The sequence below is a fragment of the Epinephelus fuscoguttatus genome, linkage group LG15 (genome assembly GCF_011397635.1).
Source record: "Epinephelus fuscoguttatus linkage group LG15, E.fuscoguttatus.final_Chr_v1".
Lineage (NCBI taxonomy): Eukaryota > Metazoa > Chordata > Actinopteri > Perciformes > Serranidae > Epinephelus > Epinephelus fuscoguttatus.
The window spans coordinates 20,142,989-20,167,187 of NC_064766.1; the positions used below are offsets into that span (position 1 = coordinate 20,142,989).

Consider the following 24,199-nt stretch of genomic DNA (forward strand, 5'->3'; position numbering starts at 1 on the left):
TAATATTGTTTGGGGTAACAGAAAAGTTTCCAGCCTTTGCTTTAATCAATATATTTATTCCCTTGTGTGCAGCCTCCAGCCTTTCACTAATAAAACACTTTTTGGGGCTATTGATTAAAGTAGAGACCAGTAGAGGCTATTGAGGTTTTCCAGGTTGGTTTAATCAAGCCCGAGTTTGTGATTTATTATTATTTACAAGTGTAAAGATAAAAGGAGCCGAAACGCAGTTGATTCTGAAAAAGAAATTAATTTGTCAAGTCCAAACGAAGATGAGACGAAATGCTAAAGACCTATATATTTGTGTCCTTTCAGAAGATTTAGAAGGGACAGTTCACTTCAAAATCAAAAATACATATTTTCCCTCTTCCCTGTAGTGCTTTTTATTGATCTAGATTGTTTTGGTGTGAGTTGCAGAGTGTTGGAGATATCGGCTGTAGAGATGTCTGCCTTCTCTCAAATATAATGGAACTTTGCATTTAGCTTGTGGTGCTCAAAGTGCCAAAAAATATGTTCAAAAAAGTCAACAGCAATGTCTCTTTCCAGAAACGATGACCTGGTTACTCAAGATAATCCACCGACCCTGCTGTGAGCAGTTTGATGTAGGAACTATTTTCTTATACCGAACTGCACCTGCCGACTGTATCACTATACAGAAGGATGTGTGCATCTACTCATAGACGAGAAGTTCATGGTCTTAACAGTGCAAGATGTAAACATCAGCTAACATTACAGCTCAGTGTAGGAGGATGTGGTAAATGTTTAATGTAGTTCCAATATATTCAAGAGAAGGCAGACATCTCTATGAGGAAAATACTGTGGGACTGTCCCTTTAAGGTGTATGTTTGCATTGACATCTAAGATCAGGCTGAAAATACAGTAAGGGGATTTCTTTGACTGTGCCCTCACCCTCACCTCATATCTCCTGACCTCACTCATTCACAGTGAATTCACTTTGCGCACGCTGCAGCCTTTATATACACTATGTGAATTGCAAATCATTCACCAATGACATGAACAGCCCCCCTCTCTGTAGGCTTTGCGCACATCTTATTGTCGGGTTAATATAGTAATAGGATAAGAGCAGTTACAGGCTTGTGGCACTCAGGGGGCTGGCAGAGTATTTTGTCTGCGCAGCATAAATTTGCTGTGATGTTTGTCACTTTGAGCTGCATGACTTACAGTGAGTGTGGCGTTTCCTGAGCCTTGACCCTGAGGTGAACTCTTGGACAGGAAATCAACATCTGTCACGGACTATTTAATGGTGGCCATAATTTTTTATCGCTGGTGATAGAGACACAAGGTAGAATGAGATTCAAACGTGTAGACATGAGCACTTATTTCCACCAACATTGGGTTTTGAATAGCTGTTGCAGACGTTACCTACAATCTGACCATCTAAATACGGAGTGTCACCTCATTGGATCTTATTACCCAATTTAACCTTAGTTTAAAGATAACATTGAAAACATGTTTTTATCTGCTTGGGCATACTTGACAGTGGACATAGTAAGTGAAGATAATACTATCGATAATAAATTTAATTAATTACAACTTTATTTCTATAAGTGCAAATGTGTGACTAAAATAACTTTTTGTGAAAGGGATTCTAGTACAGCCAGTCTCAGTGAAATGCAACACTCAGCGTCGGAGCTATTTAAACCTGTAAGCCGCTTTTAGCTCTTTGTTTGGGTTATCCATTCTGTTTTTAGACTATACAGTTGCCTCCCAACAGTTGACACTAATGCCCTCAGTTAACCCTACCTGAAATAGACAGCCTACTGTACTCCACTTGTCCAGTGTAAACGATAGATGGTAAAATAAGCCAGGTGTTAGTCAGGACAGATGAGTATTTAGTAAGCCACAGTGACAGAATTCTTGGATCAAACCAGAACTAAAACAGTAAGAAGTTATCAGTAAGATGACAGAATTATCAGCTGGCCAGATACATGACCCCAGTGGGATATTAGTGTTGCTCCGTTGTGAGCTGAAGTAATGTAATTAGGCAATTGTTTGCTAACATGTCGGCCATAAATACCCACTTAGTTGCCATTAGTGCAGCAGGCTTATGTTTCTGTTTGGTTGCTGTCAGGTCAACAAGACTAAGAGCCTACAGCTCTGCTAGCAGCTGTGAGGATGTACTTAGGCACAGCAGTGCTTTGGACTAAATGCTAATGTCAGTATGCTAACATGGTCATAAATCGGAATTTTAAGCTGATGGTAGGCCTGTCATGATAACTGCTTTTGTTGGACGATGTATTGTCCAAGAAATAACGTTAATAAAAGATATTATTGTCATTTTGTGACCATTTTATCCCACTGATGTAATGATAATATAATAGGATAATGATGAGAATGGACCTTTCAAAGAGCAATAAACTTTTAATTCTTAGGAATATGCTAATATCTACAAGAGAGTATAAAACTAGTTGCCCAAAATCAGTCCGTGTGATACATGATACAAAATTTGGCTAAAAAAAAAAAAAAATTGTTTGGCAACTAATAGACAAGCTTAGTGAAGCTGCAGAAGAACAGCAGTTACCTCCATGGTTTGGCAGGTGTGCTCCCTGGGATGGACGACCTTGGAGCCAGGCAGTTTGCTGGTGGATTTACAAAGTAGAGGATGAAGTTGTAAAGGATAAAACTTCAAACAACGTACTTTTGCACGAGTTGCCAGGGGTTTGCAGGCAAACAACTATCAGGACTGTGCCTCTGCCACTTCAAAAGTGCAGCTGCAATTACCAATAAGCTATTGTGTGTAGTCTTTAAAGTTTTGTTATATTTTTCTTCAGTCTTGCGCAAGTATGTGGGGGTGAAGTGGATAAAAAGGAAGCATCGTTGTGCCCAGTAATGGCTGCTGTTTATTCTGGCATCATGTTGGCAACAAACAGTACACAAACAGTATAAATCAAGCAATATCGAGGTCAGCAAAATGATCAAGGTTATGTTCATATATCATATATGTCAATAGCATAAATCCTGACAGGTCCACCTGATGGTAGCACAGGATGAAATGTGAGGCAATAACACTGACGATCACCCTACAAAATTTTGCCCCTATACATCAAGTAGGTGTTAAGATTCACCAAATTAGTGAAAACTTTGACCTGCTTGTGGCGTTAATGGAAAAGTCAGAGGCACCAAAGTGGGTAGAATTCCTTCTCTGGGAACCACAGATGTTTGTACCAAATTTCATGACAATCCATCCAATAGTTGTCAAGATATTTCAGTTTAGACCAGTGGTGGACCAACCAACCACAGAGCCACACAGCTAATGTGGCTAAAAATCTCTTAACACTTTAATGCCATAGAAAAGTGAATATTAATACTGTTAATGCAGAATTTTCCTTCCTTGTGTTCACATGCCACATATTTCGGTCCAACACATATGTGCTGGAAAATAATCATTATGTTACCACAACAAAACCTGTCAACACTTTGTACCTTTGTAACTACAGGTGTGTAAGAGAAGGCCTCTTTCATTTTTACCTCCGAAGTGCTTCTGAAATGCTCAGCCGAGCTGTTGTATGCATCTCCTTTGACCTACAGGAATCCCTCTTAGGATTGAAGTAATAGGAAGTTTCTTCTCCGGGGTATTTTTCCACCTCCATCACTCTGCAAATAAATATAGCTATATGGCTGGGTGCCCTCAATTTCTCCCACCCATCCTTCCATCTCCACCAGATCCAATTCAGAGGGAGAAATTAAGTATAGATGGGGAACCATACTGTATTTTGTGATAGATGAGCTCCACCAAAATGTGGTCATTACCGCTAAGGCAATTGCTGTTTTGATGCATCGATATCCTTATCGACTTGCCTGGAAATTTAAATGAGATTTGAATTTTTCATGTACCTCCAAATGGCTGGGTCTGTTAATGTCTTGATTTCAATGTGTGAGCTTTGAGGGAGCCTGAGCACAGTGACAAGAATACCTCAGCTGAGCGTAATTTCCATAAGTCCCTCTGTCATAGTCATACGAATAATTCATCCTCCCAAGACTCGATTCATTAGGTCTTTTTTTGTGAGCAGTTGTTGTGATAGTAATTAATCAGGGACATATTTTGATGATCATTATGTGAAGAGGCACAATCAGTTTTGGCTCTTGTGTTAGTTCATCTGTCTTGAAATTGAATGAAATGTTTGCTACATGTGTAAACTCATTCAGACGCATATTATCATTGTGTAGCCCCCCCAAGGCAAAGCTGGTATTCATATTCTGCTATATTTGCTTCTCATCCATTGAACTCAGTTTGAATATGTCACTATGTGATGAAATTTTTATGCTTTGTAAGTAAGAAAGTAAAAAAAAAAATCATTTGTATAGCACCTTTGAAAGCCTTGGGTACAAAGTGCTTTACAAAGGAAAACAAAAGATGAGTACAAAACAAACATTACAACAAAAGAAAATAGAAATCAGATCTCATAAGAGGAATCGTAACTCAAAATAGAGCACATGACTCAAGCACAATCGTGTCGACTTGTTTCTTTTAAAATATGTCCCTCACACCGCAGATTACTCAGATTCCTCAGCAACAACGACATATTTTGAAATGAGCAACAAACAAAAGACCTCCATGTATTCTCAATATTTCATAGCTTGCTCAACATTGTTGCAATGTCCCTCCCACTGTACAGTGGTCCAAACAAGCCGCATGGCCACAGTCTGCATGGTCGTTCATTCATCAGTTGGCAATCTAATTAAAGTATTCTCTGAGATTCCTTGGGAGCAAAGGCTCGGGGCCACATTTCTCTCAACAAGAATGCATTCTTTATCCTGCTATGCTGTGCAGCAGAGAACCCTTTTTTTTCTAGTAAACGTGTGACACCAGAATTTTTTCTTTTCTTAACCATTTAATAATATTAGAGTTTATTGTTCTGTGATAATCACACATCTTGGAAGGAAAGATGTCAAAATGTAACAGAGATCCACATCCAAAGCAATGAAGGATGGGAACAGCTTGGTAGCAGAAGGTCTACAGCCAACCAGCTTTCATTCCCAGGTCATCAAATATGAACACTTTGTCACGCCCCCTCTGGTCTGATACCAATGTACAAGGCATCCTTTTGTGTTTGTATGAGAAGCACAGCGATCTCCTGGGTGAAACACACTGTAACATTGTGAAATGGTTGTGGTTAGGTTAAGGTGACAAAGATTAGGTTTAGAAAAATATTTTTGTTTATTATGGGGTTATCAATCAATTCAATCAATCAATTTTATTTATAAAGCCCAATATCACAAATCACAATTTGCCTCACACAGCTTTACAGCATACGACATCCCTCTGTCCTTTGGACCCTCACAGCGGATAAGGAAAAACTCCCCCCACAAAAACCCTTTAACAGGGGAAAAAAACGGTAGAAACCTCAGGAAGAGCAACTGAGGAGGGATCCCTCTTCCAGGATGGACAGACGTGCAATAGATGTCGTACAGAACAAATCAACATAATAAATTAACAGTAATCCGTATGACAGAAAGAGAGAGAGAGAGAGAGAGAGAGAGAGAGTGAGTTATGATTAGACATAAAGTAACATGACGTAATGATAACCTGTCAGTTAAACTCAAAGCACAACTCCAAAGCCTGATCAGGAGGACTGGCAAAATAATTGGTACACTCCCCCATCTTCTCTCAAGGAGGTATTTGAGGAGACAGTGGGGAAGCAGGGCCTAAAAATACCTGTGACCCAAACCAGATCCCTCACAAAGAGCATGAGCAGATGCACAATCTGTGCAATGCATACGGATAATTGTCTGTAGATGGAGAATGTGTATGTTCTCTTGAATGCCCAAGATTAATTTCTCTACAACAAAGGCTTATCTTGTCTCGTCTTGCCTCGTCTCGTCTCATCTCCTGACAAATGCATGACACGACAGACCTATGGGATGCATTTATGTAAGGTTATGTTTAAATTAGTCAACGCTGACTTTTGGTTTCATACAGGACAGGAACAGTATCCTCCTGGGTGAAAGTCTTTTGGACCTGTCCACCAACCCCAACCTTCTCCATACGCAGACTGTCTTGCTCTTTATACGACGCCAGTTGCTCGGAGCATCATATATTGCCAAGGATGGATTTACATTTGTGTTAGTTGAAAGCCTTGTGCAGGTTATTCAGAACAGTATGCATATTGGATGATTCCACACATCACATTTTATGTTGAATACCTACATTCATGTATGTAGGTCGTCTCTTGTATAAAGCATCCCGTCACAGCCTTGCAATTAACATAGGCTTTTCTACTATCAACAACTACCTTTCCCCAGCCTTAATGAAATGTTTTAGTTGCCTAACCCTAAAGATGCAGGGTATCCTCCAAATTGAGTAATTTGTACGTGTCATGTGATGGCAAAAGTGTTCATGGTCTGAACGACCACGCTTAAAGGTGGGTTAAAAGGCTAGCTGTTGGATACGGGGATAACGGTACATGGTTTCGTTCGACAGTCCTTCTTCAAGTGCAGTCGTGTTGTTGCAAAAGATGTATTGAATTGTGCCAGCTTTCCACACTCCCTCACCCTGAGTGTCCATTTGTAAAGTTAGTTATTGTTGGTAAGGCTATAAGAAGGGTGTTACAACTGAAGCATGCTTGTACCTTAACCATTCATTAACCAGAATTTATTTCCCACAGTAGTTGCCTTTCGCAGATATAGTAGAAACTGAGCATTTTAAAAGTTTTGGCATTGGACGTAAAACAAACAAACAAAAAACCTCAGTCATGCCGAGTCATCCAATACTGACGTTCTTGTGTGGAGGTGGTAGTAACTGGAAAATCTGCTTTTAGTGAGGTGTGCATATTTCTTCTCCTCTTCCCACACCCAGATTGTACCATATGAGTTAACTACTTCTTCTTCTTCTTCTTCTTCTTCAGTCTGAACTTACTGTGTATTTTGTTTTATTTTTCCTGCGTAAACACTCAATTCTAAGTGCAATGCAGCTTAAATTGACCTTCCGAGTCTTTGCAGTGCTTTTGACAGAAACTTTCTCACCAGGCTCGACCTTGGTCTGTGTCACATTTACACATACAGATGACATGCTACATCAGGTCCCTGGGGTGTAAACCTGTGAACAACAAGCAGTGAAAGGAGAGGCTACTGTTTGGTTTCCCCTCAAGTTGACCTGTCAACTTCTGCTTGTGGCTCACGATCTCCTGGGGGCCCGCATGAAATAGAGAGAAAAACACAGTGATGAAGAGTGGATTGGAGAAAAGCAGCCAGAAAGAGAAACTGAAAGCCAAAGATAGAAGGAGAAATAGACATAGATAAGTGTGCCTTTGAAGACTACATCAGCAGGCTTCATGGCACTCAGGCAGACCTCTCTCCTCCCTCCTCACGGAGGACCCATCTCAGCAGATGAAAGCAGGAGCCTCTTTGAGGTGGCGCCCTAGCATTATCCCTGCATCCTGCATCAAGTAATTGAAAGACCTAAGAGTATGGTAGGGGGCTTGAAGAAAGGAGGGGTGTAGGCTGAGTCATCCTTGCAAGTTTTGGACTTGCAGAAAGGCGAAGACTTAGGCCACAATCAGACAGAGCGTGTTTAGCAGCCTGGGGCCCCAATCAGACAGAGCACATTTTGCAGGTTGCAAAATACAAGGCATGCCGCACAGCCTTTTTTTGTTGAGGCCTGCCCAGATCAGACAGTCCTTTTCACAGCTTCCTGCGTCTTTTTATTAATTGTCGCTACGCAATAACAAAATCACCTGTCTTTAGCTTAACTGCTATTTTGCTGTGACGTAAACTCACAGATCTGTATCTTAAAATCTGCAAAAAAAATAAATGGTCAGGTGAAAGGCACTTACTCTGGCACTTCCTGAATGTAAGAGGCTGTTACCAAATAATATGTTTGTCACAAGTGAATAGCGATCCATGTAGATCCATCACAGGGAGTACCACCGGCTGATGTAGGAGCTTTGCCTGAATGATGGTCGGTTCAAGGCTTATTTTACGATGACTTGTGGACAGTTTGACACTCTGCTGCCCAGCCTTGTTATGCATGGCAAAACATTAGAAAGCAGTTTGTTTAGGTATGGTGTTGCTGCTTGCCTAGGATGACATTGAAAGCAAGCTAATGTTAGTGTCACACAAACCACTACTACATGTTGTCATCACCACCAAAAACGTTTTGCCTCTTAATTCCCCTGATTTGACAATGGGAATACACAGCAACGTTTTTCAACTTGAGGCATTCGGGGCGCTCTTGCAAAACATGCAAGGTGCACAAAGGCTGAAAGACGCTCAGCAATCCAGAAGCAGCAAACAAATTGCTTCACTCTCATTGAAAACCATTACAAAAAGTCGCCCCAGGCTTCTAAAACACGCTCTGATTGGGGCCGCAGGATGTTCAGTGAGCAAGGAGCTAGCTAGGAAGGAGGAAAAGAAGAGAAGGCAGCAGCTTTAAAAGTTATAGATGTTTTGAACACAATATATTTCACATGCTATACACCATATAGCAATGTAATGTCTCTTGTCAGGCAAATTGATAGGGAACCAGAAATGTTGAAATCACTATCAAAGACCTGGCACAGAAGTTAAACTGTGGAAACATTTAATTAAACATTTGACTTAGTTATATAGCACCTTTCATAGCAGTTATTGCAACTTTACTGTTGTACTTTAATGTTAATAATAAGACAATAGAGATGATAAAATAGAACATTATGGAAGAAGTGGTCCAGACTAGAAACTGCACAGCACCCACTGCTGTGCCATAACTAATGCAGCTTTCATACTGGATGGAATATAACACATATTATATGCAGGAGTTGGCGCGCTGTGATGGCTTATATGGCTGCAGGTATAATAAAACCGTCTTAAATTTGAAACTGGCCTCATAACTGCCACATTATCTGACCAAATGAAGCAGAAAGGACATTTTCGCCTATTAAAATGTAGAGGACACACTGCAGTGTGTTGTGTGTATGTTAGAGAGAGGAAAAAAAAGAGAGAATAATATTATATCTGGGGGGATTGAATATGGGACAGTCCTGAATGTGCTCAATGGATCAGAGTAATCTCAGTCAAATCAGTGTCAATGCACTGTCTGCACGCTTTTTAATCCTCTCTGGCATGACATTTAATATGTTGTACAGCAAGTGTATTATCTACATTTTCAGATGAATACATTGCAGATCTAAAGCTGTCGCATTTGCCGCAAATGTTTTCATCACTTTGGACGTTAATCTGCGCTGCTGATGAGGTCTGTATTTGCTGTATGACATTCCTGATGGAATAAGCACATGTGTGTAAAAGTGTGTATGAATCAGAGGGTAAAAAAGAGAAGGCAAATCTGATGGGCTGATTTCTCACAGTAATCCAGGGCACTCACACCTTCGTCATGTCTTCTCCTAAAGGTCCCTTCCCTCTTGTTCCTCTCCATCCCCTCTCGTTCTCCTCCCTCACTCCCTTTGGTTTTTTCCAGTGGATGAAATAGAACATGGTTTCTCATTATCAGCCAGACTCCTCCCTCTCTTTGACTGGTGGTGTTTCTCCTCCCTCCCTCTTGTGTGGAGAGCCCGGCAGCGAGCGTTAATCCCGGATTGCGCTGCCCTGCCGTCTGCATCCCGTTGTTGCTGGGAGAGCATGGCACGGCTCCAGGACCCCTGTGCTCACACAGGAGAGAAGTGAACGAATGAGAGAGAGAGAGAGAGAGGGAGAGAGGCAAGAGAGGGAGAAAAGGAAGGAGGTACAGTTGGGCTGTTTTACGACTGTCACAGCTGCTTGAGCTAGAGTGTTGTTGAGTTTCAGTCACACACACACACTCTCTCATAAACAAGGGAGAAAAGAGAGAATAAGGAAGGATGACGGCTGGTTTGTCGCAGCTGTGGGTGCAATTGTGAATGAAGAAAGAGGAAACCTTGGTCACGTCCTGGGTTCCACCACATCGCAACCTCTCTCTGCTCTGCGCTGCGTCTTCCTCACCGCTCACACTTAAGAGGGATTAAACTTTTTTTTTTTTTTTTTTTTTTGATCTCTCGTTGGCACATCCGGAACTCTTTGACACTCTGACATGGAGTCTCCCACCAAAGAGATTGAGGAGTTTGAAAGCACGGCCCTGAAGTACCTGCAGCCAGAGCAGATTGAAAAGATTTGGCTCAGGCTCCGCGGACTGTGAGTATATCTACTTTTCCTGTTTTCAACAAGTGTGCGTGCAGTAATGTGTGTATGTACGTGCCTCTGTGTGAGTGAACCAGGCTTTTATTATCTACATGTAAATTTATCTGTAATAAAGTATGTTGAGTAGCATAATCTTATAAAAACATACATGAAGGACGCAGTATAAAGACTGGGTATCATAATAAAGCTTGTCTTTGCACTGATTTTTTTTTTTTACAGCATGTGAATATTGTGAGAGAAAGACAGATCTAAGATTGTTCAGAGTAGAATGGAAACCTAAAAACATGCAATGAAAGAGATTGCAATTACCCCCCAAGCGTCTCCGAGCTACTTGCTTTGATTTATTTTGAATGGTTTGTTTATTAAATATGACAGCAGGGAAGAAAAGGAAAATAAGTCAGAGCTGATGTGTTAGCTGCATGATTAGCCAACTGAAGCACTTTTATTTACTCCCAGGCACCAGAATTTTTTAAAGAGACAAGAAAATTACGATGCATGCTTTTAACACCTGTTGTCTGTGTCGTAACATGATGCAACAAGGAGGCATATATGACTGAATTTGTGCGTTTTTGGTTGAGATATTGAAGCTGGATTCATTTTCTAATCTATTTTTTTGTCTTCTCCCTTATTTCTGCCATTCTTTTGCCTCTTACGCACCCATACTGTTTCTTTTCACGTAATACGAAAGCCTCCTCCTGCCTCATTTTTCTCATTACTCCAAGTTTTTTTCAAACCTCCACTACTACAATATTACTTTCTCACATCCACCAACCAATCAACACCTTTGTGACCTTTAGCCCCGAGGAAAAAAAAAAATAGCCCCACACACCTTACATGCAAGTTGAAGTGGGAATTTTCTCCTTTCCATTTCCAGTTCTCCTCCTCCTTACTCAGCAGGGGGGAGGAGACGGTGGTGTTGCTAGGAGGGTTGCGTTCATAAAAAAAAAAAAAAAAAACAAAAAAAAAAAAAACAACTTTCATGTTAGTGCTGGAGGTCTGAATGAAATGCAGTTTCCTCCTGCACCACAGACGTCAACTGAGTGAATGAAGTGTTTGATGGGGCTGCTGTTCATCTATCAGCCTTCCTCCCCTCTCCTCTCGCATCACTCTATTTTATTTTTAGCTATTTTCTTGTCATGGTGTTTCCATTGTTCCGTGATTAGTCATTGTTTCTCCGTCTCTGGTGTCAGAAGCCCGATATGTGGGTCCCCCCACCATCATCCTCTGCCACATCTAGTTTCCTCGGATGACTTCATTGTCTCTTCCATTTGGTCACTGTCATAAATCCCCTATCATAACCATCTGTCTTTTTGGATATTTGATGGATGAATGTAACAGGAGCCCAGACTCTTTTTTTTTTCATCACGACTACGCTGCAGTCTGCTGGGTGCTCTGAGGGCTCCTGTTGCGTGTCAGAGATCACATTAGCCTTTAATCTCACAAAGAGCCTCCGTCAGAAGAGAGGGAGCTCCAACTGACAGGCAGCCCCCACAGATGTTGACGCTTCAGAGTGTATGTTGTGTGTTAAATAGGGAGGGACTGACAGTATGCTATGAATGAGTGTGTGTGTGTGTGTGTGTGTGTGTGTGTGTGTGTGTGTGTGTGTGTGATTGGGAAAGGTTGACCGTGCATGTGCTCGTGAGGCTCATATAGATTTGATGTGTATTGGGCGGCTTGGTGACATTTAATGTATGTGCTGCCATCTTATCCTCAGAGATTTGTTTGGCAGCTGTATGATTTGTATGTGTGTGTGTGTGTGTGTGTGTGTGTGTGTGTGTATGTGTGTGTGCTGGATGGCTATCACAGCACTCTCTCTGGCACAGCGTACTCCACAGAGTACACCAATCATCCATGGTTAGACAGAGAGAGAGAGAGAGAGAGAGAGAGAGAGCATTTGCTTTGGACAGTTTTCCCTTTACTCAACCTTGAATGACGCAGTCTAAAGCCTGGTGACATGCACTGATCAAGGCATGAGAGGCGTGTTGTGTTTTATTACTACCCTATGACAAATGGCCCACTCATGTTTTTGCATCGGTGAATGGATTGCAATGGATTTCCATTGATAAATTAGATCACTGCGACACACCCAACCTTTCCCTCACCCACTGATTAATGGAAATCAATGAATTATTTAATCACTTGATCAACAGTTCATCACAGAGAGCTCCCTTAGGGGAACTTAGATTTGGTCCAAGGAGGACCAAGGTGGCCAGATGACTGCTTTATGACACTGATTTGTGAGGCGCTGACTAAAATATAATAAGATAATCCAAGCACAACAAGCTGCTGTTAGCTCTCCAGCCAGCTGTTTGGAAACACCATAAACATGTACTTTAACAGGGTTCAATTTTGCTTCTCTGTGACCTTTATGATTACAGTAATTCCTGGAATTTCCGTGACCCCCTTCAACCCACATCCTCATTATGCTCAGAACATTGCATTAAAGCTTTCTAATTAGAAGAAGCTCTGTGCTGTTGATACACACATTTAGACGTAAAGCAAGCTCAGTGAGGTGATAAAGGCCAGGAGAGGAAGTGAGGAGAATAGGAAATGTCCAGACTCTGTTTCTCCCTGACCTTCCAGTTCCCATTTTGTTATTTATCCCTATTTATTTGTATCTTATCAGCTTTTTATATCCACACCTTTGTCTTATTTTTGCATCATTTACTCTGTTTGAAACCCCAGAAACGCTCTTACACAGCCATCTGACTGTGACACTTCATGTCTTCTTTATTTTAATTGCGTGATGGACCCCTAGTGATTGATTTAATCCTTTTTACCCCACAGTCTTAAGGGAGCTCTTACCGTTTCTTTACAGGGAATAACTTCCTTAGCTTGCAGTTTTGCACTGAGCTTCGGGAGAGATTGATACAGAAAAAGATTGAGAAACAAATCAAGCTAAGTGCTGTGAATTCTGCCTGACTGGAATTTAAATCCATGTCTGTTGTGGAATAGCGGTGGGTCCATCCTCCCCTCCACTTCGCTATTATGAGTGCCTTAAGTGTGTGTGTGTGTGTGTGTGTGTGTGTGTGTGTGTGTGTGTGTGTGTGTGTGTGTGAAAATTCAGCTTTTAGAGCCACGCTGTTATCACTTTACAGAGGTGTGGGTGTGTTGTAGGCCAAATGTTAGGGTAAGTCAAAGTAGGTGTGTTTTAACGTGACTGTGTAGGTTCACAGTGTGTGTGTGCGTGTGTTTGTGTAGTAAAGTAAGTAGGATGTCAGGGGGTGGTGTGTGTGTGTCTGTGTGTGGTTTTTTTTTGCATATCATTATGCCTCTCTTAAACTCCTGATCTGCATAAGTGATTGTAAGCATTTGCATTCTTTTTTGAATTTGCAAGGTGAACACAGCAACACAATATAACTGCTGGGACTGATGTTATCCCAAAAACAAAGGAAAATGAAACAACAAGTGCAATCAAAGGAACTTTACTTACTTACATGTTATTGCTGTAAATCTACCGACTTGGTACAACAGCATTTTCCTTTATTATGTTGCTGATTTTTATTTTTCAGGATAATGTCTGTTGTTGTCAGAAGCACATTGGCGCTCATGCAAGAGCATTTTCGTATCATTATCTTTAACCTCTCTCACTGTTTTTCGGTGAAGTTTGCTCATACCGTTGTTCCAAGTCCAATTCACAAAACTTATTGCTTGTTTCCACTCACTGAAGGCCACCTGTGCTCGAGTAGGAGTGTGTCCATGAGATTTAGTCATTTGCATAATCAATGCCTAAAAAGGCCACCTGTTCCACTCCGTTTGTGGGCAAGTTCAAGTTATTCAGAAAATTGTTAACAAAAAGTAAAAAGAACAATTTCACGCCTCAGAGCTTTAAGTCCCACTGTTGAAAATCAGCAGACGAAAAAATAACAAATTTAAGCAGTTTCAGTAGTCATATAATTGGACCCAAAACAACCCAGAGAATAACAAGCTGCCAAGAAAGTGTCATTGCCTAACTGTGACAGAATTAAAGATTGAACGGCAGGACATGAAATTAGATGAAGAAGTCAAAAGCTAATTTGCTTAGGACTTAGATGGGAGGTGGTCACAGGGATGTGACAGAACAAGAAAATATTATACAGCAGGTGATGTTATACGATCTGGTGCAATAGTGCATAATACTGAAAAAACCCGAGGCAGCAGTTGGGCACAGAGATTTTTCTAAAACTACTGAACCGCAAAGTTGCTTTGTAATAAATAAATAGGTTTAACAAAATGCTGGAATTATGAAAAACTTCCTAAACCACTTAGGCCACGATGGTGATATGGTGAACAGAATATAGTATTTCACATTGAATTCATTTTAGTTATATAATTCATTTTTGTTTATTTCAGTTTTATATTTTTTAATTCTAGCACTGTGATTCTTAAAGGTGCAGTCTGTGATTCTGATCCAGTACACTTGTGAAATTCAGTGAATACGGATTCTTTCAGACCTAGACTTTGCTCGTTTTGGTCTGAATCACGGACTAATTTTGTTACAAAGAATTTCCATGTGGGAAGAGCAGTCCACTTGCAAGATAAATGTGACACTTTCTAATGTCACAATGGAGGGACAACTACGCAGGTTGATTTTAGCGCTGGTCATCATGGACTATATTGCTGTCATTGTTCATTTTAGTCAAACCATACAGTTTGAAAACGAGGCGCGGCTCCAACTAGAAAATAATGTTTTGATGCATTGGATGTGCTGAATGTTCATATTAAGGCAGTACAGGAGGAGGTGCACATTAATAATCCTCCAGGACTGTAACATGCTCATGTTTAACCCAAACAATGTGTCATGTGACTGCAGTTGGTTCAGATTGAGGTCGGAACACGTTCTCACCACAGATGAACCACACCAGAGTGTGTTTCCAACTGAACTGAAACCACCTCGGTCTGGTTGTTTTGGTGTGCACCCAAGTGCGATTGTTGTGTTCACACCTGCCCAAACATACCAAACTCAGGGGGCAAACAAACTTGAATTTGAATGAACCAAACCAAACAGGGCAGGCGTGAAAGCACCCTAACTTTCCTGGGTCAAGACCTTGGAATCTGCTCACTCTACCAAGCTGACAAATTCATCTGCTATAGACGGGTCTAATGCCGTTGTCAGGCTGTTGTGATTGGTGTTGCGGAGCACAGAGCCCAATGAGGAGTAACAATGGCAGTGCAACAGACAAGATAGATGCTGCTATCGAGACTTTTCTAAATCGATATGTCTTCTCAATATTGACTGACGTGTATGTTTGTTTTACTGTGCTCCACTCCAGTCTTAAAACCCTGGCAAAACAGGTATGTTTTGATGCGGCTTCACATCAGTGTGGACTTAAAATAGTGTTAGATGCGGGTGGATACGTTGTTCTGTCGAGACTGGTTAGGGAAAATCAAATCCCCCTCACTCACAGAAAGCAGTTAGAGTGGACGTAATGTCAGACTGAACATGGCAATGGAGTGTAACAAGTTGACAACGCTGTCTGATATCAGGCAAGCAAATATCTCCTCCAGCCTGCTAGCTGCCCATCCTGTGTTCCCTGAAAAATAAAATCTGGTTTTCATACACGGCCCTGGCTCTGTAAATGGGAAACAAAGAAAGTGGCTCACACCGAGCTACACAACACTATGCCAGCTACTCTCCCTCTTCCAAGTCACCACCCAGGAGGAACAGAGCTCCATCATGATGGCAGTGAAACATAAATAACATTGGAGGAATTACTAGAGCTGAGTGTATTTGTTTGGGTGCTGAGCTCAAATATCATCAATTTTTCTCCAGCATTGTAGACTGCACCTTTAAGTCAAACAAGTGTTCTCCTTTCTTGTGAAGCAAAGCAGACTATCTGCACGTGATGCGTACAACCAGTAGTGTCATTTATATGTTCTAGCAATTTGAGTGAATCTGTTGGTATGAATGGTTTTTGCATGGGGCCCAGTGTCTTTTCTCGCTGTCTGTCCATGTTACGTAGAAAAACAAGTGCAACAAAGATCACAAGACTAACATTTCAATTGACGCCTCACTGTACTCATGTTTGTTTTCTCTGTCAGGCGCAAGTACAAGAAGACATCCCAGAGGTAAGACTTGCTGCCGGGACTCTAGACCTCCTCCTTCTCCTCCTCCTCATCCTTCCCTCCTAGACTTCCCATTCCCTCCTCCTCCTCCTACTCTTTTTCTGGATTTTCTGGATTTCCTCCCTCTGCTCCTCCCACATCCCTGGACCTCATCCTGGACCTACTCCTACTTGTTTTTGTCTGTCCTCATTCATTATTCGTTGTTGGTTATCTTGCAAAGCACTATGTAACTTTGTTATGAAAGCATAAATTGAATAAAAATTGTGATTGTTATTGTTATGATTATTATCATTATCCCCATTATACCGTCATTGCTGAGGGTCACAGATCTCCGCTGAAAAATTCAAACACACTTTGTCACACTTGTATGCATTCATAAATAATCTTTCTTTCACTCACACTTTCTCTCTTGCGTTGATTCAAGTGTCAGCTCATCGTCATTACCAGATAACTGGCACCCTAATGGATAGAAATGATGGGGACGCAGTTGTTTGAGAGTCATAGACAACTCGCAGGACGTGAAAGCTTGACGAATAACTCGAGTGGCATGCACGGTATCGTCTTTATTTTGAAACTCTCATTTGTTTAGTTCTGTTGGAGAGGCTCAGGGGAAATCAGGCCGTCTGTTAACTGAGACTTGCGTACATTTATTTACAAGCACAAAAGCAGGGATTCATTAATGCCACTGGATGAGTGTGTGATGCAGATTTAAGTATCATTTGTTAAAGATGTTTCTGTATTGATCTGATGCGTGCTATCAGTGTCCTTCATTATTCATTTCATCTTCCCCCGTGGTTATTTTTTCTCTGACATATATTATGGCTTTAGACGAACCAGGAGACCTTGTAAAACTGTGAAATGTTTAATCATCTCCCTTCCATCTAGGAAAATGACAAAGATATTTTTTATTCCAGTATTTTTTTAATGGTCTGATCTTGAAAACAAACGAGCCAGGTGCTTATGAAGTTAAGCCTCCCAGCTTTGAGATTATATTCATTCCTACTGGAAAGCCAAGTACTAAAAAACCTTGACTTTTTTTTTTTTTTTAATCTTATCTCGCCCAATCTCTCTCTGTCTCAAGGCTTAGTTTTGATAAGAGAGAAAAATTATGCATTTGACCTAATCTCCTTTCTTTAAAATGCTCTTGAATCCCAGTGTCACCACTTTTACTACATTCAGATGCAAAGAAGGCATACCAACTACAAATTAAAAATACAGAGCTTTCATACATTTTTGGTAAGCCTATAACAAAAACAGAGCTAAGCCCAGTGTCTTCTTAGTAAATACAACATGCTGTAATATATATTCAACATAGAACAGACTGAGAAAAGACCGAAAACGACAATGCATTTGAGCATTTGGAAGATGACAATACTGGTCACAAATATGTCATTATTATAAAAAATGTACTGAAACTACTTGTTGCTGCAGTTTTTAGCAACTTCAAACAGGAGTTTGAAACGCCCAGTCTCTTTTACTAGCCCGGTGTGGCTACACAATTTGACAAATAATTGTCTGTCTCAATTAGAAGCCTGGTCTAGTTGCCAAGCATAGAAGTTCTTCGGATGTATAAAACCGAGTTTTTGGCTACTTCAAATTGTGTGTCCATCAGTGGCGGCTGCTGGTCTTTCAAACAGGGGAAGCTCACTTTAATTTTACATCGTAAAATTTGTCATACTGTAGCGAGGCAGTAACTTATAAAAGGAACATTTAATTGAAACCGTTTTTCAACCACACTCATGCCATTGAAAGACAGCGAAACACACCTCAAAGATTTTCAGATGGGTTTAAACACCTGAACTGTACTGTACAAACGGTGAAAATAAGGAAATAAGCAACTCCAGGCGGCACTCTGTCAGAAGACTCCACTCGCAAATATCCGACTGAGGATAGGACTGAGCTCGAAATGCAAAGTGCTGTCAATCACAAAGGGGTTCAGCGTTTTAGACAATTCCTCCGATCATCATGCATACACCGAGCGTCCTCTCCCGCCTACCGCTCCATTAAGTCCCAGGGAAACTGAGCCTCCCTGGAAGTGACGATTTTGTTGCATTTATCCAATGACCGTCTCGCTTTGCTGCATTAAATAAACCTGCTCAGCACTGTCTCATAGGAATGCTTGGAGGCTCCGCGTCCACTGTGCTGACACGAGAATGTATGACAGGGAGGTTGTGTTGAAAACTGGTGATAAACAGCTGACGTTTGAACATCATTGCCATGATGTTAAACGCATTCTAGCGCACGTTTAATGCAATGTAAATTCTTATTTTAATGTAAATTCAATAGTGCGTATTTGACCTTTTCTTCTATGAAATTTTAGGGGAAGTTCAGCCTCCCTTGTTGTCTCAGAGCAATCGCCCCTGGTGTCCATCCCTCGACTACCCTGTCAGTTATTCATATTCCTTTACTCCATAAGGGTCCTCAGATCAAAAGAATCAAACAGGTTTTGCATGAAAAATTAATCCAAATTATGAGTATTGTTTTAACAGGATAAAGTGGTGTTGTGTTGGTATGTGGGCTCACAATCCTCAAGTGCTAATTGAAGTATTATCTGAAGCCTAATTATTAAACAAGTAATATCCATGCTGGTTTAAATAAATAATTTGATTGTATTTCCCTATTTTTGCAGAGTTTTGTTTGAAAAGAATTAAAGTCCTGTCTCAAATATAGTAATAATACTACTATGCTACTACTTTTTTCTAAAGTTTTACGGTAAATAGTGCATTTGTTGGAGACTAATTTTAGACGTGGATTGACACACATTTGGTGCTCTAGTGTGTATTTACAGCACCAGGATAGTGTATGTGAGATTGTCTCAAAATAAACAACAGTGCCCGTGTTCATCATAATGACAGAACGTGTCACATGTCACAACAGTGCAGCACATTGATGCCTTTTTAATAGCTTTTGGGCGGCAATGGAGCTCTATGCCACGGAGGGATAAGATGTGATTATTTTGCTACACAGGCAGTATTTGATAGTAGGATTAATACATTGTTGGGTTTTTTGTTTTTGTCTTGGGATTTTTTTAAGAACAGTATAGCACATCCTTTCCTGTAAGGGTGACATGGATGGTAAATGTGCCTAACAACACAGTGTGCCCTCAGTTTTCCTTCAATATTTTAACTTAATACAATACAATATAATAACAGCAACTTGGCTTACTAACGCCAAGGGCAGTGTATTTCTACACACAATAGATCACCTCTCCTTATATTAACTCCATGAATAGGAAATTGCAGCAGCTCCACAGATGAAGCTCAAAACAAAAAGAGGTTGCTGCAGCGCTGCACTAATGCTGTTTCATGGCATTTTCCTGTGAACTGTGGGATTGCTGCACAGTTGGAGTAATTGAACCAAACTCTCCTCATGCTACTTATTGGCACAGTGTGTGGTCGTTTGGTATAGAGCTAGCTGTTGGAAACTCTCGTTCTCTCTCCCTCCGTCTCTGATGGGTGGGTGAGTTCCTGTGTGGAGGAGCCGGCTGATTGACAGCTCCATATGTGTCTGTGTAATTACGGCCAGGCTAATTGGCAGAGAGGAACACTGGGACATTGTCATTACTGACACACCAGTACAACCCCTCACACATGCAGATGGAGGGAGAGATAGCCCTCTTCACAGAGGGAGGGATGGAGGGATGGCAGAGAGGAGTATTTGTGTGGAAAGGGAGTTAAGAGAGATGGAGGAAAGGCTGCAAAGAAAGGGAAAATGGTCTGTTTAGGCCTTTGTGTGTTTTATGTGGGTTTGGAAACAGTTTGCCTGTTACTATTTTGGTTATCACATGGGCACTATTGTGCTCGTTCAGTGGTTTACAGTTTGCCAAGCCCCGCTCCTCTTAGTTACTGTTGCTATGCCTCTCAAACTTTACATTTTTGCACAGAACATATACATTTTACTGTCTGACTTCTTTTAAAAATGTCTTAAAGCCGGGATTGGCAGAAATCTGGAGAAGGCAAAATCAGAATTTGAAAATACGTCCTCCTCCTGCAGCTCTGCCCTCTGTCCTAAGCCCCTCCCACCACACTACTACAGGCATATGCACACACTTCATACAGTAACCCACTGTTTCATATACATTGCTTTATTTAACCTTATTTTATTATGCAGTTGCTGCCCGCTCTGCTATAGGTGAGGTGGTCTGTAGTGGCGGGAAGTGAGGCAGGGGACACACTGTCATTGAAGGCTCCAGTTAACGTTAGCTACAAAAACTTGAACCGGAAGCTGCAGCTGTGAGCCTTTATCTCGGATCAAAAAAAAAAAGGCAACATTTTTGGCACAATTTTTTCTCCATCTCTGAAATGCTTTGCCAACACTGACACATAGGATTGCAGGGATATACTGGTTTCAAGGTTTACCATGACATAAAAGTTGGCAGCAATCACACCGTGTACATTTGCTAATGTAGGATATTGAAAACCATGAAAATGTTATGCCGTTGAAACCCTACTGACATGTTTCATTTTGTTTATTGTCAGACTCTCCTTCAGACTTTGATAAGTTCGTCTTCCTTTTGTGGGTTGCTTTGCAGTGTTGGCAATTGTTGCCAGCGCTAGAATATTAACCTCCTCTGCAGGACAACATTGAATCTGAAGGGACATGCACACATATTTGCATTTGTACAACAGTCAATAGAAACGCCCTCTCTTTGAAATGACCTGTGATTGATAGTGGCGTAATAACACATCGATCTTGATCGATTAATTGATTCCACAATCAACAATCCAATGTTAAAGATGTAAAGTGAAAGCACTGGTACATATTGCTGTCTTCAGGATAGGGCTTTATTTTTTATGTTCCCATGGCATGTCCCTGTCACCATTTCTGCACAAGCACACCTCCTTCCTCATCATTCAAACAGTGTTAGTGGCCTTGTGCCAGGCAGACATTAGGAGGCAGCCAAGAAAAAGACAACAAGGGTATTTACTGATATGATCTCATATTAATCACAGGTTACTGAACTGAATCAAATTGAAATTTTATTGTGTCAATCTGTGATATCCTCAAATACTGTATTATTTTATATGATATTAGGTATAACGATGTAATATTGTGTCTCGATGAAATTTGTGATTTACACCCCAGTTGTTGGTTAAAGTCTCCTGTCACGGGCTACATTTTCTGAAGCCTGAAGAGGTGCAGAAGCCTTTTTTTTGTCAGTCCACTTTACAATATGATTGAAGATTATTATTGATTTTTTTTGCCTGATAATGCTGGAATAAAACTACCACTCCTAGCTTTAAGTAGTCTTTGCACTTTATAGCTACACATGATATTGTGCAAAAAGATAAAGGCTAAAGCTGTCCCAGCAAATAGTGAGCATCCTCACTAGTTGACGCTTCCTGTACAAGACATGGAAATCAAAACACAAACAAACCAAAAAAAAAACAGCATTGCTAGTTAGCTGTATTATGAGTATGATAAGGAAATAATACACCAGTAAGATAAGGAAAAATATGGATGCTTAATTTGCATACAAACAGGACGGAGGTTAGATTAGTGCTTTGCTGTTCTTAGTTTTAACGAGTATGTTTCAGCTTTTCTGATACAAGAGAAAAGTCTTCCAGGATGAGGACTAACTGAGAGTGTGTTTGGAAAATGTAACGCTTGGTTATCTCCATTATCAGTTTGGCAGGAGTTGCTGGACTTAAACCTGCCTCAAATCCATTTCCATCGATTCTAACTCTTGGCCTTGGAGGTAACGCTGGGTTAGGTTAGGTAGTAATCTAGTTAACCAGGCCTGCTAACATTTGCGTCTTACGTTAGAGCAGACAAACACATGAGGCGTCAATACCAAGTACGCCAAGTTTGGACTTGCACACTTGGGAGTTTGGACTTGGCAAGTTCGACTCAGGAGTATAAAACCCCCAAGGATGGCTGCCATTGCTGCTGGTCTGTGAGAAATGCATTCTGGAATATCTGGCTGTCAAAAGTCCACACAAGTCACCTCCTGACGCATCCGCGATGGAATGGGCAGAGCAGGTTCACATCCGGGCATTTGGACTGTACTTGGCTGGATGTGGACTTTGAATTGGAACAGTACTTGGGCTGCGACTGATGACGTTTCACAAGTCCGCAAGAACACAAGTACAGGCAAGAACGCAGATTGAGAAACCCCGATTGTTTAATTTATTGCTTACACATTTGTTTTCAAAGGCTGAAAAAAAGGCATCACCCATCAAATCCGCTCTAGCTCCATGCACACCACTTCAGCACGTGGGGAAATCGAAGCTTGACAAACCTGCTGTTGCTAGTCACGCTTCTTAAGCTGTGATTGGACAATCATTGTTCAGGGGATGGATTTGGTGAACGGTCGATTCAAAAGTTTTTGCTTCTTTGATAAATCTCTGCCTAATCTTGTGCCTCTTAATGTGCCAGAGAGCAATTTGATTCAATCCATGTGCCAAGAAACAAAAGCAGGACCTTCTCTTTATCTTTACAAAAAAGGGTATTGATCACTAATGCATTGCCACTCACAGTGATTGTTCAACAACAAAGTAACAAGTGAACTGTTTGTGTCTCTCTTTGTATTCTCTGACAGGCGCCTGACTGCTGCACTGAATGAACAGGCTTTTACTTAAGCCTGTAAATATGCTACAGTGGTCACTCCTTGTAGCCCAGCTTATAAAGGCTTTAAGTGTTTTGCCATCTGATCCAGGCAAGCCTCCAGCCTTAAATGGCCTTATGTTAGTCCACCCAGTTGCCAACTCTGTTGAGAGTGTGTGTCTGTGTGTTTATGTGAGAGTTTTTGTGTCTCCTCTCTCTCTCTCTCTCTCTCTCTCTCTCTCTCTCTCTCCCAGGGCTGCTGTGTTTGTTCAGATTGCAGCCTTGGAAGCTTTGCAGGCCTACAGTACATGTTGTTCAGTGGCAGTAATGACTCAGGCTGCACAGGCATCTCCCAACTTTGCTCCAGTCTTCAGGCACTCAAGGCGAATACAGTTCACTGTCAGCACCATAAATTTCGCATCCCTTGCAACCGCTATCTGCCCCATCTCAAGGTCTGATTCTCGAAAGATATTTCAGAGCGGGAGCGGGAGCTTTGAGAATAACACAGTTTGTTTTTGTCTTGGTCAGGCAGGTTTAGCGCTGAGAGCCATGCAATCATTTTGTGAATTTGCCCATCAGTCTTTGTAAATATTTGTTTGTGCAGGACAAAAGTACTGAGCTTCAGGGCCAGTGTCTCTTTTTGTAGGTGGATTTCTCTGTGCTTAAACCTGTGGTGTTTATTGCAGAGCTGTTTTTGAGTCTTGTTTAGACCAGTTCGAGTCTTGGGTCAGCTGAGATAAGTCCAAGTCGTACAGTAGTGTAGTGTTTTTAAGAACTTGAGACTTACTTACTTCCTTCAGTGCACTTGTGTGTGTGTGTGTGTGTGTGTGTGTGTGTGTGTGTGTAAGTCAATTGTTGCTTTAAGAAGTCTGAATCCAAGTCAAATCTCAGGTTAGTCTCAAGTTTACAGCCCTACATGTCTTGGTTGTATGTGCAGTATAGATTTGCAATAGATTCCTAAAAAAACATTTTCAATTTCAAATTTGTTATTTTTCTTATTTATAAGGAATTGATGTTCTTGCGCTCTCCATCACTTTCTTTAATAAAAACCGACATTTCATGATCTAAATTTCAAGTAGGAGGCAGATTTCTTGGAGGAAAGTGCCACCCACAGAGACTCAAACTTGAAAAACAAATGAAAAATGATAAACATCTCAGTGCCAGCTTTTATTTTGGGAAGCAATTTTTGCAGAAAATAAAAGTCAACAGGTCACTGAATGAATAAAATATGAAAAATCCAAATGCGAAATTTTAAAGATATGTTTTTCCCTTTTTGGTTTTGAAATGGATGGGTGGAGTAATACTTGGAGTAATGGCCCTGGCTGTACCTCTGGAAAAAACAAAAGTGACCATTTATAATGTCACCAAAATCTTAATAAGGTAAAAAGGGAATCTGCAGATCTTTCCTTAAAGTGCCCTTGAGTAAAATTACTTAAAAAGGAAACACATTCACATGTGTGTATATATTAGGTAGCTCTTGTTCCATGTAGTGCAGCATAACATT

The 24,199-nt window shown here is 40.9% G+C and overlaps 1 protein-coding gene across 3 annotated transcripts in view; it reads left to right on the top strand.

Moving 5' to 3' along the window:
- Positions 1-24,199, top strand: part of pde1cb (phosphodiesterase 1C, calmodulin-dependent b) — a 126,843-nt gene that overhangs the window by 29,328 nt on the left and 73,316 nt on the right. The window contains exons 1-2 of one of the 3 annotated variants that reach the window (XM_049598971.1): positions 9,194-10,098; positions 16,126-16,152. The exons of 1 other annotated variant lie outside the window; for it this stretch is intronic. In XM_049598971.1, the coding sequence (XP_049454928.1) occupies positions 9,998-10,098; positions 16,126-16,152 (128 nt within the window). In that variant the 5' untranslated portion in view covers positions 9,194-9,997. Of the gene's footprint in view, positions 1-9,193; positions 10,099-16,125; positions 16,153-24,199 lie in introns of those variants that run through there. One more of the 3 variants, XM_049598969.1, reaches the window with a different exon arrangement.